Consider the following 17328-nt stretch of genomic DNA (forward strand, 5'->3'; position numbering starts at 1 on the left):
AGACATTGAATCTGAACAGATAACTACATTTCTAGGCTTCACCTCCAGCACCCATTGCAATGCTAAAATAATTGCCAACATCTCTGCTGAACATGTCCCTTCTCTCTAGCAACTGGAAGCAAATGTTTGTGAACTGACGGCATCGTTCAGACCTGACTAATCCATTACCGATCAGGAGCCTTAAAAATAGAACTGAGGAGCTTAGTTGGAATACAAGGGAAGAAACCCAGAAGTAGAGTAAAGTGAAGAATATAAACATGTTTTATTACGAACTGCACACTTTTTATTACCAGTTAGTGCTTGTTTATAACAATGGAAGGTAGAAAAAACATTTTATATTACTAAAAAATATTCAGGGCTTTGAAATAAATAGAATATGTGCCAAGGATTGCTTCATCATATTACAAAAAAGACACGTTGTTGGTTAGTATGTTTTTGCCATTTTACTGTATAAAACAAAAAAAAAGCTAATAATAAACCTTTAAAAGGTCTAATAAACATTTATTACAACTTAGAAATATTTGTTATAAACATTTACCCTAACCCTACAATTTTATTAATTCTCTCACATCAAACAGATCCTTGCTGATATAATATGGCATTTGATTGTCTTTTTCGGTTTTTTAAATAATTCGTAGAATAGAATAATTAAAATTACCCCGCTACAGTAAATATAACACTCCACAAATATCACCATTATTTACAAGTGTTTAACAAAATGCGCTACAATAGAGTAGAATAGAATAGATAAGAATAGAATAGAATAGCATATTAGATTAGAATAGAATATATTACGGTAGAATAGAATAGAATAGAATAGAATAGATTAGATTAGATTAGATTAGATTAGATTAGAATAGAATAGAATAGAATAGAATAGAATAGAATAGAATAGAATAGAATAGAATAGAATAGAATAGAATAGAATAGAATAGAATAGAATAGAATAGAATAGATTAGATTAAATTAGAATAGAATAGAATAGAATGGATTAGATTAGAATAGAATAGAATAGAATAGAGTAGAATAGAATAGAATAGAATAGATTAGATTAGATTAGATTAAATTAGAATAGAATAGAATAAATTAGATTAGATTAGATTAGAATAGAGTAGAATAGAATAGAATAGAATAGAATAGAATAGATTAGATTAGAATAGAATAGAATAGAATAGAATAGAATAGAATAGAATAGAATAGAATAGAATAGAATAGAATAGAATAGAATAGAATAGAATAGAATAGAATAGAATAGAATAGACAATCCCTCTATTGTCCCACAATGGAAAAAAATCTGGTGTTTACAGCAGCAAAGAGACAACATACATCAATTAGACCTTTTTTCTGTCTTAACCTGTTTTTACCATTAACCAGGAAAATAAAACCATGTATCTGGGGGGAAGTTGTAAATATGCCTTCTTATTTGTGTATATTTAATAAAGACAGTTGTTCAATGTGTAAGGGAAAATAATAGGAAAGAGTAAATAGATTATTATGTTTTCGCTTTCTTCATTTTCCCCAAAAGTCCATTAATTTTAGAATACATAAATAACTGGGAAATGTTTCAATACATATAAAATGATAATTTCATGAGAGCATCCAGATAACTGGATAGCCAAATAACAGGCACATTGGTAACTAGGCTGTGCATAGAAAGCGATAACATTATATGTTTCCAGGTGAACGATAATTACTGCTTTCTTCTACTCTGGTCTGCTGGCTAAGCTGACTGAGCGCGCGCGCTCTGTGGCTGTCATTTGCCTCCCCCTATTGGCTAACAGAATTAACCATCCGTTGTTGCTTTCCGCTGAAATAAATGCGTCAAATGTGGAGTAAATTATCCTTAACAGCAACGCATGAATAATAATTAACATATATCCTGTATTCAATGGATAACCTCTATAAGCCTATCATAATTATTTATATATATATATATATATATATATATATATATATATATATATATATATATATATATATATATATATATATATATATATATATATATATATATATATATATATATATATATATATATATATATATATATATATATATATATATATATATATATATATATATATATATAGAAATAAGCAATTTCAAATTGTTTTTTTTTTACCATTGACATTTTTATTTCTAATCTATAGTGCTTTGTCAACAACATTTAAATTCTGTCTTATTGTCTGTCTCTTATTGTGAAGGAGCCGCGTTTTACCGGAAACCAAATTGTTGTTTCCGGTAAAACGGAACACTGGAGGATTGCATGTGGATGGTCTTTTGGTGCATGGCGCGTGTTTTGAAGCTGCTTATGGAGAAATGTCTTGGGCCGTGAGTAGTGAGGAAACAGGAAGCGATTCTTGTGGGATGGAAGAGGGAAATAGTGACAATGAAGGTTGGAAGATAGCAACATCAAAAAATGAGAAAAAGCGGAAAAAACAGAGATCAGTTCAAGGGGAATCTAGTTCAGAACAGTCCAGTGATGATCAATCCATACATTCCACAGCACAAAATGAATTCAAAGTCATATTCAAAGTCGTTAATCAGGCAGACTCTTTTACAAATTGGAATCCGATTCACTTAACAAAAACCATCAATAAACTTGTCGGAGAAGTCAAAGGTGCCAGAATTCTGTACAGTGGAGACCTGCTAATTAACTGCAGAGACAGCGCCCAGCAAGGCAAAGCAATACGGATCAACAAAATTGACGGGATAAGAGTTCAGTGCAGCTTAATGGAGAACAAAAAGTTCAGCAGGGGAGTCATTGGAGGAGTTCCTCTAAAAATTTCTGAAAATGAGATTCTGGAAAACATAAGCGGTGCAAAAGTAAAAGAAGTAAAACGGTTAAAAACAACAAGAAACGGAGAAAGATCTGACAGTTTATCTGTGCTAATTAAATTCGAAGAAGAGCAATTACCAAGCAAAGTATTCATCGGTTACATAAGCTATAATGTCAAAATCTACAATCCTCCACCATTGAGATGTTTCAAATGCCAAAAATTCGGTCACATTGCAGCAGTTTGTAAAGGGAAACAGAGGTGTGGAAGGTGTGCAGGAGAACATGAGTACGGAAAATGTGGAAAAGAAGCTAAAATAAAATGCTGTAATTGTGGTGGAGAACATACTGCTGCCTATCGCGGCTGTGAAGCAAGCAAAAGGTCTGAGGAAATAAAAAAAATGAAATTTGAGCTCGGAATAACCTACGCTGAAGCTGCAAAAAGGATCCCATCTCAGTCAGAAAAACCCAAACCTACAGTTCAACACACAGCAAATTCCAAACCTCTAGAGAAATCTCTAAAAATTGATGAAGACTCACTTATTGTTAAAAGGACAAATTTTGTTCTTTTCATGGTAGAAGTAATTAATTGTACTGCACAGACAACAAAAAAAACGGAAAAAATCAAAATAATAGTGAAGGCTGCAGAAAAATATCTGGACATTAAAGATTTGAACTGGGAGATGGTTGGAAGTATGATGGGAGGACCGATGGGACCATCAGAAACTGGCAGAGTTAAGATGACCTAGAGTAAATTAAAATTATATGGGCAAATGTGATTTAGTATTATGTTGGTTTAAGTTACACAGGTTTTTTTTTTTTTTTTTTTTTTTTTTTTGGGGGGGGGGGTGAATCGTTTCCTGTTTTCTTGCTTTACTCCATATCAGTTGGTGGCGGTAATGCACAATTCACAAGTCTGCCAACCGCCATAAAATCCCATAAGAAGAAGAAGAAGAAGAACGGAACACTGGCCGCTCTCTCTCTCGCCATTTTAGTCATCGGCATGTCCCGCCGCTGAGCAGATTGTTGCTCGAAGGCTACGTGAAAAACTCCACCAAATACTATGCAGATGACCCACTAGTTTTAAAGAGAACCCTCTCTTTTCCCTTTTTAGTGTTATTTGCACTGATTAACTATTACACAGAAACTCATCAGCCATGTCGTCGGAGGGAGCAACCGACCAGGTAGCAACACTCATTGCTATTCATAGCCGAGCTAGCTAGTATCTTATTTTAGCCTGTCAGAACACCGTAAGGCGCGAGGTTTTGGTTGTTTTGCGCACCGAATGCAGTCATACTTGCGACATGAGACGTTTAAAATTCAGGTTATTTTTTTGTGTGTTCGTTTGTTCAGCTCGTGCAACATATTGACTCCGCCGCTTTGTCGCAACATGTAGCTAGCTGCTAGCAACTAAGCGAGCTAACACTCTTTTTGGGGGGCGTACATGTGAGTATTTTGTTGGTAATTGCAGTGGTTTTAGTCTAGATGGCTCTGTCCCGTTCGGTGTCATCAGCTAGATACAGTAATATATCTAGCATGACTAAGTTTTTCATCTGATTCACATATTTATCGTGTGTCTCCCGTATATTATCGTTGCAGGCTAATTTTCTGATCTGTGTCCAGTGAGCTTTGATTCTCAGACTTAGTCTACAAGTTCCCTGTTTTGGTCGTGTTTTTGTTCCAGCAAATCTGATTCAATTGCTTACATGACCTCATCAAAAGTCTTAAAGTATTACAGAAGCCTGTAGACCATTCATTGATTTACAGGGATACTACGGGTGCAGGGTTGGGAACCAATAGGGATAATAGTATGGTCACTAACTGTGAAGGCTTCCTTTGTTATGTCAACCCTCACATTACATGACCACAAGTATTTGGATCTTTCAAACTTCTTGTTTTGTTTTGTTTTTCTGTTGCAGACAGCAGCAGAGTATATTCCAGAGAAGGTGAAAAAAGCAGAGAAGAAGTTGGAAGAAAACCCATACGACCTTGACGCATGGAGCATTCTGATTCGAGAAGCACAGGTTTAGTGACACCGAGTTGTATTACTGGGGGAAAAAGGATATTTGGGATGAGGGTGGTGGGTTAAGGGTTATAATTTAGAATTATGCGCAACTTTAAATTCTGTCTTCCATCAAAATGAGATAAGATTGCTTTTTTTATATGTTAAGTAGTCAGTGGAATGTAAATGCAATCTTCTCCTGTAGAATCAGCCCATAGATAAAGCGAGGAAGACCCATGAGCGACTTGTTTCACAGTTCCCGAGTTCTGGCAGATTCTGGAAACTGTTCATTGAAGCTGAGGTTAATACTCTTTTATTCTTTTTCTTTATTCGTGTGCATGGCTGAGATTTTTTTCTAACTTAATCGACAATGTGATTTTCACACAATCGGAATGTATCTTTTTTTTAGATTAAGTTTAAAGTCACAATTCTTGGTGCTGAGTCGGTTTGTTTTTCCACAATTGCTGAAAAGACAATATACAAAATGAAAATTTTGTAATAAAAAAAAAGGTGTGAATAAACAACTTTGCAGTGGCGGCTCTAACACATGTTATGTAGAATTGTGCCTTTAAACAAAAAGGGGTCATTATCTTCTACCTTTTTTTTTTTTAAGGTAATTCCTCATGTTTTCAGGTTAACATAAAAGATTACATTATCATCTGCGCCTTATTAAACATGGGGTTACGTGCATTTGTTGCATGTTTGGTCTGCAACAGTATTAAAACAATTTTAATGGTATTGGAGTGCATTAGCCTTTTATTCACTTGTCGTGTCAATTTATTGCCTCCTGTGTCATTTCTTTTGGGTTATTTTCATAAAGAAAGATCTATACTGTGTGGACCATTCTTTTCTTGAAATCCCTCTCCCAGCTCCTCTTGAATATTTAATCTGTGACCCTCGTTTTGTTTTTTTGTGTGCCAGGAATAAGTTTTACTCTTCATGCAACCAGCTTTTGACATGATGGTTCAAAGTGCCCGACATCTGATAAACAATTCAACTATTTCATTATACGTAATCTCTGCAGATTTTTTTTTTCCCCAGAATATATTTTTATGATGGCCAGGATTGGCATCAGTGTATCTAGAATCTAAATCAAATAAAACGTCCTAGTTTTTCCCTTTGTTGCACTAACCGTATTTCATTGTTGATTGAATTTGGAAAAAAATCTTTCTCTACCAAGTCAAGCCTTATGCCTTCAATCATTTCTCTAATTTCCATTAAAGTTGTTAGAGTTGTAACAATAAAAGCTTATGAGTATAATAAAGAATACACAGCCAGATTTAACTAAGACATAACTTGTTTTCACATAAAACGGAGCTGAACCTACCACAAAGTATTGGGGCCAGGCTAGACACTTTTTTTTTTTTTTTTTTTTTTAGAAAGTCATAATATTGTGAGAATAAAGTTGAAAAATAACGAGAATGAAGTCATCATACCACCACCTGTTTGACCGTCATATGGAGGTCGACCAGCGCCATCAAGCAGCAACCAGAGTCCACTTTGGCATACCGCCCTATTTGATGCTGATGTGCTGAAAGATTTCCTTACTTGTCAAACTGATGCCATAGTAGAACTTCAAATGATGCTCAACAAGCCTCGTTTTAGAGAAGTGCTTCTTGTAAGAGTTGTCATAAAACACATCTTTATTATAATATTACAGCTTATTCTCATAATTTTCAGACTATTCTCATTGCAACTTTATTCAGGTAATTGTACGATTTTATTCTCGTAATTTTATGGCTATTTTCGTTGCGACTGTTTTCATAATTTTGCAACTTCATTCTCATAACATTACGACTTTATTCTCGAAATTAAAAACAAAAATCTCTAGCCTGGCCCTAATACTCCTTCGTATGAACGAAATGGTTATTGAGATTATTTTGAAGAATGGTGGAGTTTGGTGGAGTTTATTAAATAGTGAATAGATTTTTAGCATGTGTACGTTAGAGCTAAAATTTAGGACCTTTAACCAAATTTCCATGAAAAGGGAAAACAAGATTAAGTTACATGTTGCTATATTTTGTACTTTGAAATGATTAGGCGATGTTTGCATGGTAGAGAATTTACTACAAGACCGTTAAAATAAAGAAATCAATGTTGTAGGGTCTTTGTAAATACATTGGCTTTCAGAGGTATTTATACTGCAACTCTTTTCCCATTTTGTTTACAGCTTTCATGCAAAAAAATCAACACAGAGTAGCATATCATTATAAAATACAAAAAAGATGCATGTTTGGTAGGAGGATAAACACCCCCACCCCCCAATTTTTTATTTATTTTTTACTCAGGCTACTTTGTAGAAACACCTTTTGCTACATTTTCTTTTTGGGATAAGTGCTGGCATGACATATCTAAAAACTGAAACTTCTTCAAAGTCCTCTTTCCTAGATAAGTTTTTAAACAGGAATTTATCTAAACTCAAAGCTCCATCTTAGGTATTTTTAAAAGGTTTTCTCCTAACTAAATTTAGCCCTATCAAAATTTTCATTCTACTCTGACCTGTTTGCCTTTCTCTTGTTAATATCACCAAGGCATGATGCTTCCTATCCTTCTTTTTTCTTCTATATTTCCATTTTTTGGATGGAACTCAACTCACTTCAGTGTGCAATCATGTATTTTTTTTTTTGTTGTTTTGTTTTTCTTCCTGTTTTTTTTATGAAATAACATGCCGGTAGAAAAAATCATCTAAGGTGGTTAGAAGATTGAAAAAAATAAGAAGCTCACATGCTGTGAAAACCCTCTAGGCACTGGAAATAAAAATCAAGTCTTTACTGAATCTCATAATCATTGGTCTCTTTACGCCGCCTGATATTAAACTTTATTATGCAGGCTTGATTGTTGTAATTGTTTGATTTGTCATACACATTAAGGCACTTGGCATAATCAGTGACAAACTAGAATAGTGTAAATCCTAGTGTAACAGCACCCCCTGGTGGTAAGTATGTATAGGCGCTCTTTTTTTGTGGAGAATTTTACAGTCCAACTGGATTACTGTTCACAAATCCTTCAACTTTTGCAAAACACTGATGTGAAATTCCTCTCGTTATATGCTTATAAAAACTAGTTGGTTAAAAAAAAAAAGTTCCTACAGGCACATCACTAAATAGAATGAAAAAAGGAAGGCACAATGTAAAACTATTGATTAAACTTAACCAATCCTAAATTATTATTTTTTTTTATTATTGACTGCATATTTCTTTCATCATCGCTTTAGTAATAAACTTTGAAGGAAAAGGTCTGCATTTTTTTTTTCTCACAGAAGGAAAGCATAATGCTATAGCTGTGTGTGTATGAAATTATGCTGAAGTAGAAGAGAATATCAAATCCTGCTGAGTTTGGGTGTTAGCAGCTGAGCAGGAGCTTTACTGCACATCTCCACAAAGACTTAGAAGCCAGATGTAGTCCTCACTGTGGAAGTGGACTCGAAGAAACTGGAGCTCAGTTTTCGATTGAAGAAACAGAAGATTTATTTACGTATTTTTTTGCACATGGGAACTTAATGCTGACACGAATCCCTTTTAAAAGTATTGGTGACGTACTTCTTAGGTATTAAACCTGTTTGATTTGAGAGTGCAGGGGGAATCCTCATCTTCAACAGACTTCAATAGGTTTAAATTTGCTTACTAGCAAGAGGGCTTTAGTCTGTGCAGTTATGTCAGAATTTTGAGTAATATCTTTGAGAGATTTATGCAAAATAAGGGGAGGCTCAATACAGAACTTTTAGTCTATTTTTAACAACAGTTTCTGCAAAAAAAAAATCTTCACTTAAGACTCCAATGTTATGTTGCTATGCTGTATTCTTGCAGGATGTGTTTCAGTATTTTTAATTCTCAGAGAATTTTACTCCCTAAGCCCTGGATAATTTTTTTTTAAGTAAAGCTTGTCAAAACAAAATCAAATCAATTTACAGATTTGTCCAGGATAAGACTAATCCTGATTTCACAGATTCAAATATTTAGTCGAATAGTAATCATTTGTATATTGTTTGGCAAAAAGGACTTAACTGAGATGAGAAGGGATTTAAAGTATTCAACAAATCAAATTTAGGTCTATAAAGATACAATCATGTGGTTTTGATTTCTTCTATAATGAAACATGCATTATTGAACCTGTTTTGACAATCTAAATCTTAGAATCAGAGCCTTTAGCATTTCTGACTGCAGCATTTTACCAAGAGAGCACAGCTATTATGAAGCCAAAGAAATAACTGTCTCCTATCACTGCTGAACACAGATGAAGTGTTTTTATAAAGATAAATGTTTCATTAGATGATCAATGGTCAAACATTTAATAAATAAACTTAACGTGTGTTTTTTTTATTTTTTTTGTGATATAGTATATCTATAGGTTATGTGGCGCAAGTAAAAAAAAAATAAATAAACCCCCTCTTTGAAAGGTGTCATTCTTGTGTGAATATCACTCTGTTGATTAATATTGTAGTGTAAGTTTTTAAGTGATTAAAACTGTTTTGAATGCATGTCTTCTGTGAGCTTGACATTCATGAGTTTTACACTTTATTTGCAGATAAAGGCTAAAAACTATGACAAGGTAGAGAAGGTAAGTGCCCAATCTGAAATGTTATAGTTCTGTTTGTAGACTAACTGTTGTAATTCTTTGGATTTTAGCTTATTATTTTGGAAAAGTGAAAAAAAAAAAAAACGTTTTGTTTAGAAGTATTCACCTTGTCCCTTAATTGTCAATACAGGGTTGAACTATTGTTTTGAAACATTAATGAAATGAGAAATTTTCCTGTTTGCACTTTTTTCCACTTTTTTTTTTCCTAATATAATGGTACTGTTTGTATTTTCTCACTTTTTAACTCAAATAAAATCTTGAAATGTCTGTTTAGTTCTGTTTTGTGTTGCTTTTAATTAAGGAAACTAAAGCTGCAGGAGCTCTGCAGTTTAGGAGATTTTAACCATAGCTTGGAGATCACTGAGATAGACGGAGCTCAAGAAAACATGATAAATAATAAACTAAATAAAACAGTTAAAACTTTTTGTCACATGAAACACAAACAAAGCAGTTTGGTTGCAGGATAACCAACCTACCCATATGATCTCTGGTTTTGTTAGTGTTTTTCTAATATCTTGTTGCATTTCAAGTTGTTTCAGAGATGCCTAATGAAAGTGTTGCACATTGACCTGTGGAAGTGCTACCTTGCATATGTTCGAGAGACCAAAGGGAAGCTCCCCAGCTACAAGTAAGGAGACATACAGCATCGTAACGTTACATATTTGAAGAGATAAAAAAAAAGTGTTTGACTTAATTCTCTCATTCCCAGAGAGAAGATGGCACAAGCGTACGACTTTGCCCTTGATAAAATCGGCATGGAAATTATGTCCTATCAGGTCTGCAAATATGAACTTTTAATTGTGAATTTTTTTTTTTTTTTTCTCATCATTTATACCTGACCTCGTTCTTCTTGCAGATTTGGGTGGACTACATCAATTTCCTTAAAGGAGTGTAAGTGGATTTTTTGTTTGTTTGCCTGATTTTTATTCCAACCTGCATTTAAAAACTTGAATAATTCCTTTTTGTTTGTGTGTCTCCTTAAAGTGAGGCCGTGGGCTCATATGCCGAGAATCAGAGAATCACTGCTGTTAGGAGAGTCTACCAAAGGGGATGTGTGAACCCAATGATTAACATTGAACAGCTGTGGAGAGACTATAGCAAATATGAAGAGGCAAGAGATCACATGCTTTCTACATTTATCTACACTAGAATCAGACTGATCAGTTTTACATGAGCAAAGGCTGATTTCATTATAAGCTGCACATTCAGAAGATACTAATATCAAAAGCTGGAGTTTAGATAAGAATTGCAGGACTGACTTTCCAGATTTGTATTTTAACAGGGAATTAATGTGCATTTGGCTAAAAAGATGATTGAAGATCGGAGCAGGGATTACACGAATGCAAGGAGAGTGGCCAAGGTGAGAAATCTGATTTTTACTGAATAGAGTATAGAAAATGCTGACAAATGTCTGAAAATGAGATATATTCTGAAGAGATATCTGCTATGAATCAAGATCCTTTCACTTTACAAGATAACAGAGTCAAATTGGACACTTAGGATGAGAAATGACCTTGATCAATAAGATACATTTTCTCATACTGTTTCTTTTTTTTGTGATGCAGGAGTATGAGACGGTGATGAAAGGCCTAGACAGAAACGCACCTTCAGTCCCACCACAAAACTCCCCTCAGGAGGCCCAGCAAGTGGAGATGTGGAAAAAATACATTCAGTGGGAAAAAAGCAACCCGCTGCGTACAGAAGACCAGACCCTCATCACTAAGAGAGGTGACTCTCGTTTTCAACCTTGAGAGTTTTTTTTTGTCTCAATGCATTTTATTTTTTTGATCATTTTGTAGTTTTCCTACATTTTGTTCCAAGTAGTGATTTGCCACTAGGTGGCAGAGTTTTGCCCTTTTCTTGCATCAATCTTTTCATTTTACCAACACTTTGAAAACCTTTTCTGTTGCTTTGTTTCTTTATTTGATTGGATGCAGTGATGTTTGCCTATGAGCAGTGCCTGCTGGTGCTGGGCCACCATCCTGACATTTGGTATGAAGCAGCACAGTACCTGGAACAGTCCAGCAAGCTGCTGGCAGAGAAAGGGGTAAGACCCACCTACACTTTAAAATAGAAGAAAATCTTCCTAAACCGAAATCTTTGTGAAAGGGGTTAAATATCAGGGGGAAAAAACCTCCCATCATCTGTTGAATTTGTCCTTTACTTTCTCCTAGGACATGAATAATTCAAAGCTGTTCAGTGACGAAGCAGCTAACATCTACGAACGTGCCATCGGGACTCTCCTCAAAAAGAACATGCTCCTCTACTTTGCATTTGCCGACTACGAAGAGGTGAGCGTCCGGTTCCACAGTAAGCTAAACGAATCATAAACTGCACCGCCCGCATTATCTCAATATGCCGTCACTGTCTCAGAGTCGCATGAAGTACGAGAAAGTCCACAACATCTACAACAAACTACTGGCAGTCGAGGACATCGACCCCACCCTGGTCTACATCCAGTACATGAAGTTCGCCAGGAGGGCAGAGGGCATCAAATCAGGCCGCTCCATCTTCAAGAAGGCAAGGGAGGACCTACGTACACGTCACCATGTGTACGTGTCTGCAGCGCTGATGGAGTACTACTGCAGCAAAGTAAGATACACAGTCTACGGTGCATTATGCTCTATGGAGGGATCAGGATAGTGTTTGACTCTGTGTTCCTCTTTACAGGATAAATCAGTGGCCTTTAAGATATTTGAGCTGGGTTTGAAGAAATATGGAGACATTCCGGAGTACATACTGGCGTACATTGATTACTTATCACACCTTAATGGTTTGTAGCATCCTCTAAATAGTTTCACTTTTTTAATCGTACTGCTTTCTAATCCAAATTTTCTCTCATGTGTCCGATTCTCTTTTCAGAGGATAACAACACTAGGGTTTTGTTCGAACGTGTCCTTACCTCTGGAAGCTTATCCCCAGAAAAATCAGGGTAAATTCAGTCATTTGGCTACGCTTTCTGTGCGCCTCTTTCTTTCAAATATCTGTCCGAGCTCACGAACGGCGACATGGTTCTGTTTCAGGGAGATCTGGGCTCGGTTCTTGGCGTTCGAGAGCAACATCGGAGACCTGGCCAGTATTCTGAAAGTCGAGCGCCGTCGTTTCACAGCCTTCAAAGATGAATATGAGGGCAAAGAAACAGCTTTGCTTGTAGATAGATACAAGTTCATGGACCTTTATCCCTGCTCTACCAGTGAACTTAAAGCTCTTGGTTACAAGGTTTGTCATTTCAGTTTTTTCTTTCTTTTTACTTGCCTTCTCGCTTTCTCTCAGTGATGTTAACACGTGTTGTTGTTTGAAGGATGTGTCTCGTGCCAAACTGGCTGCACTTCTCCCTGAGGCTGTGGTGGCCCCCTCTGTGCCTACACTAAAGGATGATCCAGATCGTAAACCAGAGTATCCCAAACCAGACACCAACCAGATGATCCCCTATCAGCCACGTCATCTCGCTCGTAAGCCTTCATCATTCCTGCAGCAATATTCTTTGTATGCTGTTTTTTTTTCTGTGACCTGCTGCTGTCTTTCCAGGGTTTTCTCTCTAAATAGACCTAATGAGTAAATGGACTCCTCTTTGATGTAACCTCTAATGTTGCCCTCCACAGCACCAGGCCTACATCCAGTCCCTGGTGGAGTTTTCCCAGTCCCCCCAGCTGCTGTTGTCCTAATGAAGCTGCTGCCTCCGCCTACATGCTTCACTGTAAGTTACAGCAGACTAACGCTGCCAGGCTAATTTTTTATTCTGTTCACCCAAAGACGTCAGCAGTTGCCGTGTCTCAGATTTTTTTTTTTTTTTTTTTTTTTTTTTTTTTTTTTTTTTTGTCCTAAGGGTCCTTTTGTCCAAGTGGATGAGCTCATGGAAACTTTTAGGAGATGCACACTTCCTGAGAGTAAGTTTGTTTGTTATAGTTGTCATAGTTTGAGTAGCAGCAGAAATGGAAGCTGCCCAATAATGAACTGAATTGTTCTATGTAATAAAAAAGTAGACACATACATTTGGGAGTAAAAAAAATACAAGGCTTTACTTTTTTTTTTTATAGCAATATGTATCTTAAAGTGTTACATCTATTTGTAATTCAGCCTTTAATTGGTAAATACTTTAACCAGCTTTGCACATCAAACTTTAGAAGTTTTGTAAAAATTTTCTGTTTTAATGTGCAGACCTTATGCCTTCATCAATAATAAGATCATATTCTGATCACCAAACTGCACAAATTCATGGGTGGTGATATGCCAATGTAAACATTTACTACATGCAAAGGGATTTTCCAAATCAGAAACTAAACCGTGGCTGTAGGTTTTTTTTTTTTAGTACCTTTGAAAGTCATGGTCATTGTTGCTACAAAGAAGGAAATGAGCATCTGTTTGCAAAAGGGTGTTTTTTTGCTTTCTAAGAAAACCTGTATTAAGCATAGTTATTTTATTATTATTTTTTATTTTGTTAATAGCACTTTAAGATGTGAGGTGAGGCTACGAGGTGCACTATATATTATTTTGTATTGAATCAACATTTTTCTATAACCATTATTACCTCCAACTACATGGCTTAGAACCTCGTCCTTCTTTATGGAACAAGAATCTGATCATTTTAATTGGTGAAACCAAATTGCACATCTTAACATTTGCACAACAGTCTTTGTAGCCCACCAGCAACAAGCCCCCACTAATTTGCACATACTGAAAGAATACTAGACGTGCAGTTTAGTGCCTTTTATTTGGAATTTTTGAATATATCCAAAATATCCTTTTTTTAACATATTAAAATCCTTTTATCTCAACTATACCTTTTTAGCTGCGTTAAGAGTTAAAGGGTTTTTGTCCTGCTGAAGAGTTAACCTTTGACCCCATCTTACTACTTTTTTTCCAATATGGTCCTTTAGTTTCCTGAGTCCTTTGAAGAAAATAACACCAACAGCATGGTGATGCTGCTATGTTTCATGGTGGGGATTGTGATCATGGTGTCGAGTAGTGTACATTTATGCTTATTTAGGACCATCTGATGAGCAAACCTTCCTACTAATTGATGCACTGTCCCTCAAATGCTTGTCAAGCTTGAAATGATCCTTTAAAAAAATCAGCATGTGAAACGTATTGGATATCACCATGATGTGTAACGAAAAGGACGTTCCAACCACCACATTTCCTCAGTCTGTTTAACAATGGATGATGCAGTGGAGCCAGAGGCCTGCTCCTTTACTCATAGACAGAGGGCAAATAGAGCAGAGAACATTTTTGTTCAGGGCCAAGGTGAAGATGTCCAACCTGCTCCTGTAAAAGGTGATAGAAATTTATAAAGGGTAAAAGTCCAGCAGAGCAGACTACAAAAGCGTGGTCACATGTAATGATGCAGTACAATAACCTCTGCATGCTTCTAGTGCCGCAGCAAAGGGCAAATTCATAAAGACAATTTCTATCATAGGTCCATAAGAAAACTGGTAGATTGACAATAATCTGGGGTTTTATGACCAGGGAATTATTCAGATGTCTTAAGTTGATTGTAATATTTCATTAATAGCAGAAAAACAAAAATGAAACGATGGAAAGGATGTCTTTATATTGATTTTTTTTTTTTTTACATATTCCAGCAAACTCACCGTATGTTTCCCCTTTATTGTAAAATTAACCGTGACACTTTTTATTAAAAGAAAATAGATGTTTTCCACTCATAAAAAACTGTAATGTGAGTCCTGAGTATCGGGAACAGTGATGGGACAGCTGTTTCTAAGAGATATTGCAGTCAGAAATATAAACAATGACTATGACAGTGTAACACCCTTGTGTAGCGTAAGAGTAATAAAACAGTACTTATATATATCCTATGGACCAGAAATATTCGGCTATGTTTGTCTACTTGAGCACAAGAGGCGTTACAGTATTTTTGAAAGTTAAAAAGACCACAGACTAGGGAATAAGTTTGAACTGCCTGTTTATTATTGAAAAAGCTTACACACAAGACAATGGACAACAATTAACACAATTTAAAATTACCCTAACCCTTTGGGGTTTTTTTGCGATTAAGTTTCAAACCTTTTGATTTAACCTCTGACTTTTGACATAATATCAGTTTATTATATCTGATTAGTTATCAGGGTTTATTATCAGGTTGCAACCCTTTTATTTTGGCTTAGTTCAAATTAGTTCTGTTCTTTTCGGTTAAGATTCTGGTCTATTGAGTCAACTCCGGCTGTACTAAATGTAACCAATTTATTTATTTTGGTAGAAAAATAAATCTGGGTTACAACAGTTTAAACAGAGATGGGAAGTAACGAAGTACAAATACTTCGTTACTGTACTCAAGTAGATTTTTCTGATATTTTTACTTCACTTTACTACTTATTTTTATGGCGACTTTTTACTTCTACCCCTTACATTTTTACACAAATATCTGTACTTTCTACTCCTTACATTTTTAAAAATTGGCTCGTTACTTTAGTTTTGAATCATTTCAATGGAGTTACCGTTATTATTTTTCACGTCATCAATACCAAATTCAATCTAATTGGATGGGAATCTACGTTGCATTTGACGCACCACTACAAGATGAATCGACAGATTCGGCGGTATTCATTGGCGGCAAATCATTGCAGCTTGGTGGCGGTGGCGTTAGCATAGTAGCATGGACGACGAGATGATTGAAAATGAACACAACGGAGATCTAGTCCTATTGGCAGACATCCATTTAAAATGTAGGCAACGGCATGAAAAAAGTGGTTTCTACTTTTACTTTTATACTTTAAGTAAATTTACAAGCCTGTACTTTGTTACTTTTACTTGAGTAAAGAAGTTTAATCAGTACCTCCACTTTTACCAGAGTATTTTTTAACACAAGAATCTGTACTTTTACTCAAGTACGGAAAGTGAGTACTTTTGCCATCTCTGAGTTTAAATAAAGAAGTGACACCACCGTGTTTGTGGCTTCAAGTCTTACAGCTGATGGGTCTGGAGGATATTTTATCTGTCAATTCAAAGAGGTTCACTTGGACAGAGAAGGTTTTTTCTTCTTCCCCTCAACTTGTATCTTCTACGTAGTGAACTTCAGTTATAATTTGGCCTATCCATATTTATAAGGCCCAGATGAAGGGCAGACTTTGGTTATGCCGCTGCTTTGAGCTAATATGACTGATTCTCTTTAGGTGTCGACGCTGCTGTGGAGCTCATCACAGGCAGGCAGCCTGAGGCTGCAGGCGAGGGGAACGGCTCCATGGAGAACCACGCTACCGCCAAGTCACTCAAGAGGCCAAACGCGGACTCTGATGAGGAGGAAGACAAGGGAGCTATAGCTCCACCAATTCATGACATCTACCGCGCACGCCAGCAGAAGAGGATTCGATAAACTGGCAGAATGTCGTCTCTTAACAGAATAGGATAAAACATTTCCACAGAACTTGATTTTACATCCATACACACAGATATGTCCGCACACACAAGTTTTCGTTGTTTGTTTTGTTCCATCAGCAGCTTTTTATTTTTTAAAGACTGATAAATGTACTGTACAAATTTTTTGATTCAACCGAGGACTTTGGGATACGCTCACTTCTGACCTTATGTTTTAGGTGTTCCCATGATGGTAAAGTGGAAGCTTTTTTTTTTTTTTTAAGGTATCTGGAGGAAAGATGCCATTTGTTTCAATAAAATTGGAAAATAATAAAAAGTGAGTATATGAGTATTTATTTGTCGTTGAAAAGGCTGAATCTGCAGGACCCATTTGAGATGTATGTTATCTAACAAACCAGACTTTTCCCGTACTGTTTTCTTAATGGGAGATTAGAAAGCCTCACATGTGTTTATATCCTCAGAAGTTTTAAACCCGGTTACACAGATGGCACCATCCTGTCTAGCTGTAAGTGTGTTTGCATCCTGAAATGTTTCTCCGCATCTTGGTGGTAGTAGCAAGTAACAGATAACAGCTGGAGAGCAGGGGGGGCAAATGAGGGGTTCTGGGGTTTAGCTTCCTCGGAACAAAAGGATTTCTTTTTTT

General features: G+C 35.9%; 1 protein-coding gene across 1 annotated transcript; it reads left to right on the forward strand.

The window, feature by feature from the left end:
• The first annotated feature begins 3740 nt into the window (after positions 1–3740).
• cstf3 (cleavage stimulation factor, 3' pre-RNA, subunit 3) lies at positions 3741–16754 on the forward strand. The gene is made up of 20 exons (XM_038306716.1): positions 3741–3960; positions 4696–4800; positions 4984–5079; positions 9303–9335; positions 9884–9981; positions 10063–10129; positions 10210–10244; positions 10338–10464; positions 10636–10713; positions 10919–11081; positions 11291–11400; positions 11528–11644; positions 11727–11945; positions 12024–12126; positions 12216–12285; positions 12377–12572; positions 12655–12805; positions 12956–13050; positions 13180–13240; positions 16484–16754. Exons 1-20 carry the CDS (start codon positions 3934–3936, stop codon positions 16681–16683), a joined length of 2151 nt encoding a protein of 716 aa, XP_038162644.1. The 5' UTR covers positions 3741–3933; the 3' UTR covers positions 16684–16754.
• Positions 16755–17328: the final 574 nt, after the last annotated feature.

Source organism: Cyprinodon tularosa, unplaced genomic scaffold (genome assembly GCF_016077235.1).
Source record: "Cyprinodon tularosa strain WSP-4 unplaced genomic scaffold, ASM1607723v1 ctg59, whole genome shotgun sequence".
Lineage (NCBI taxonomy): Eukaryota > Metazoa > Chordata > Actinopteri > Cyprinodontiformes > Cyprinodontidae > Cyprinodon > Cyprinodon tularosa.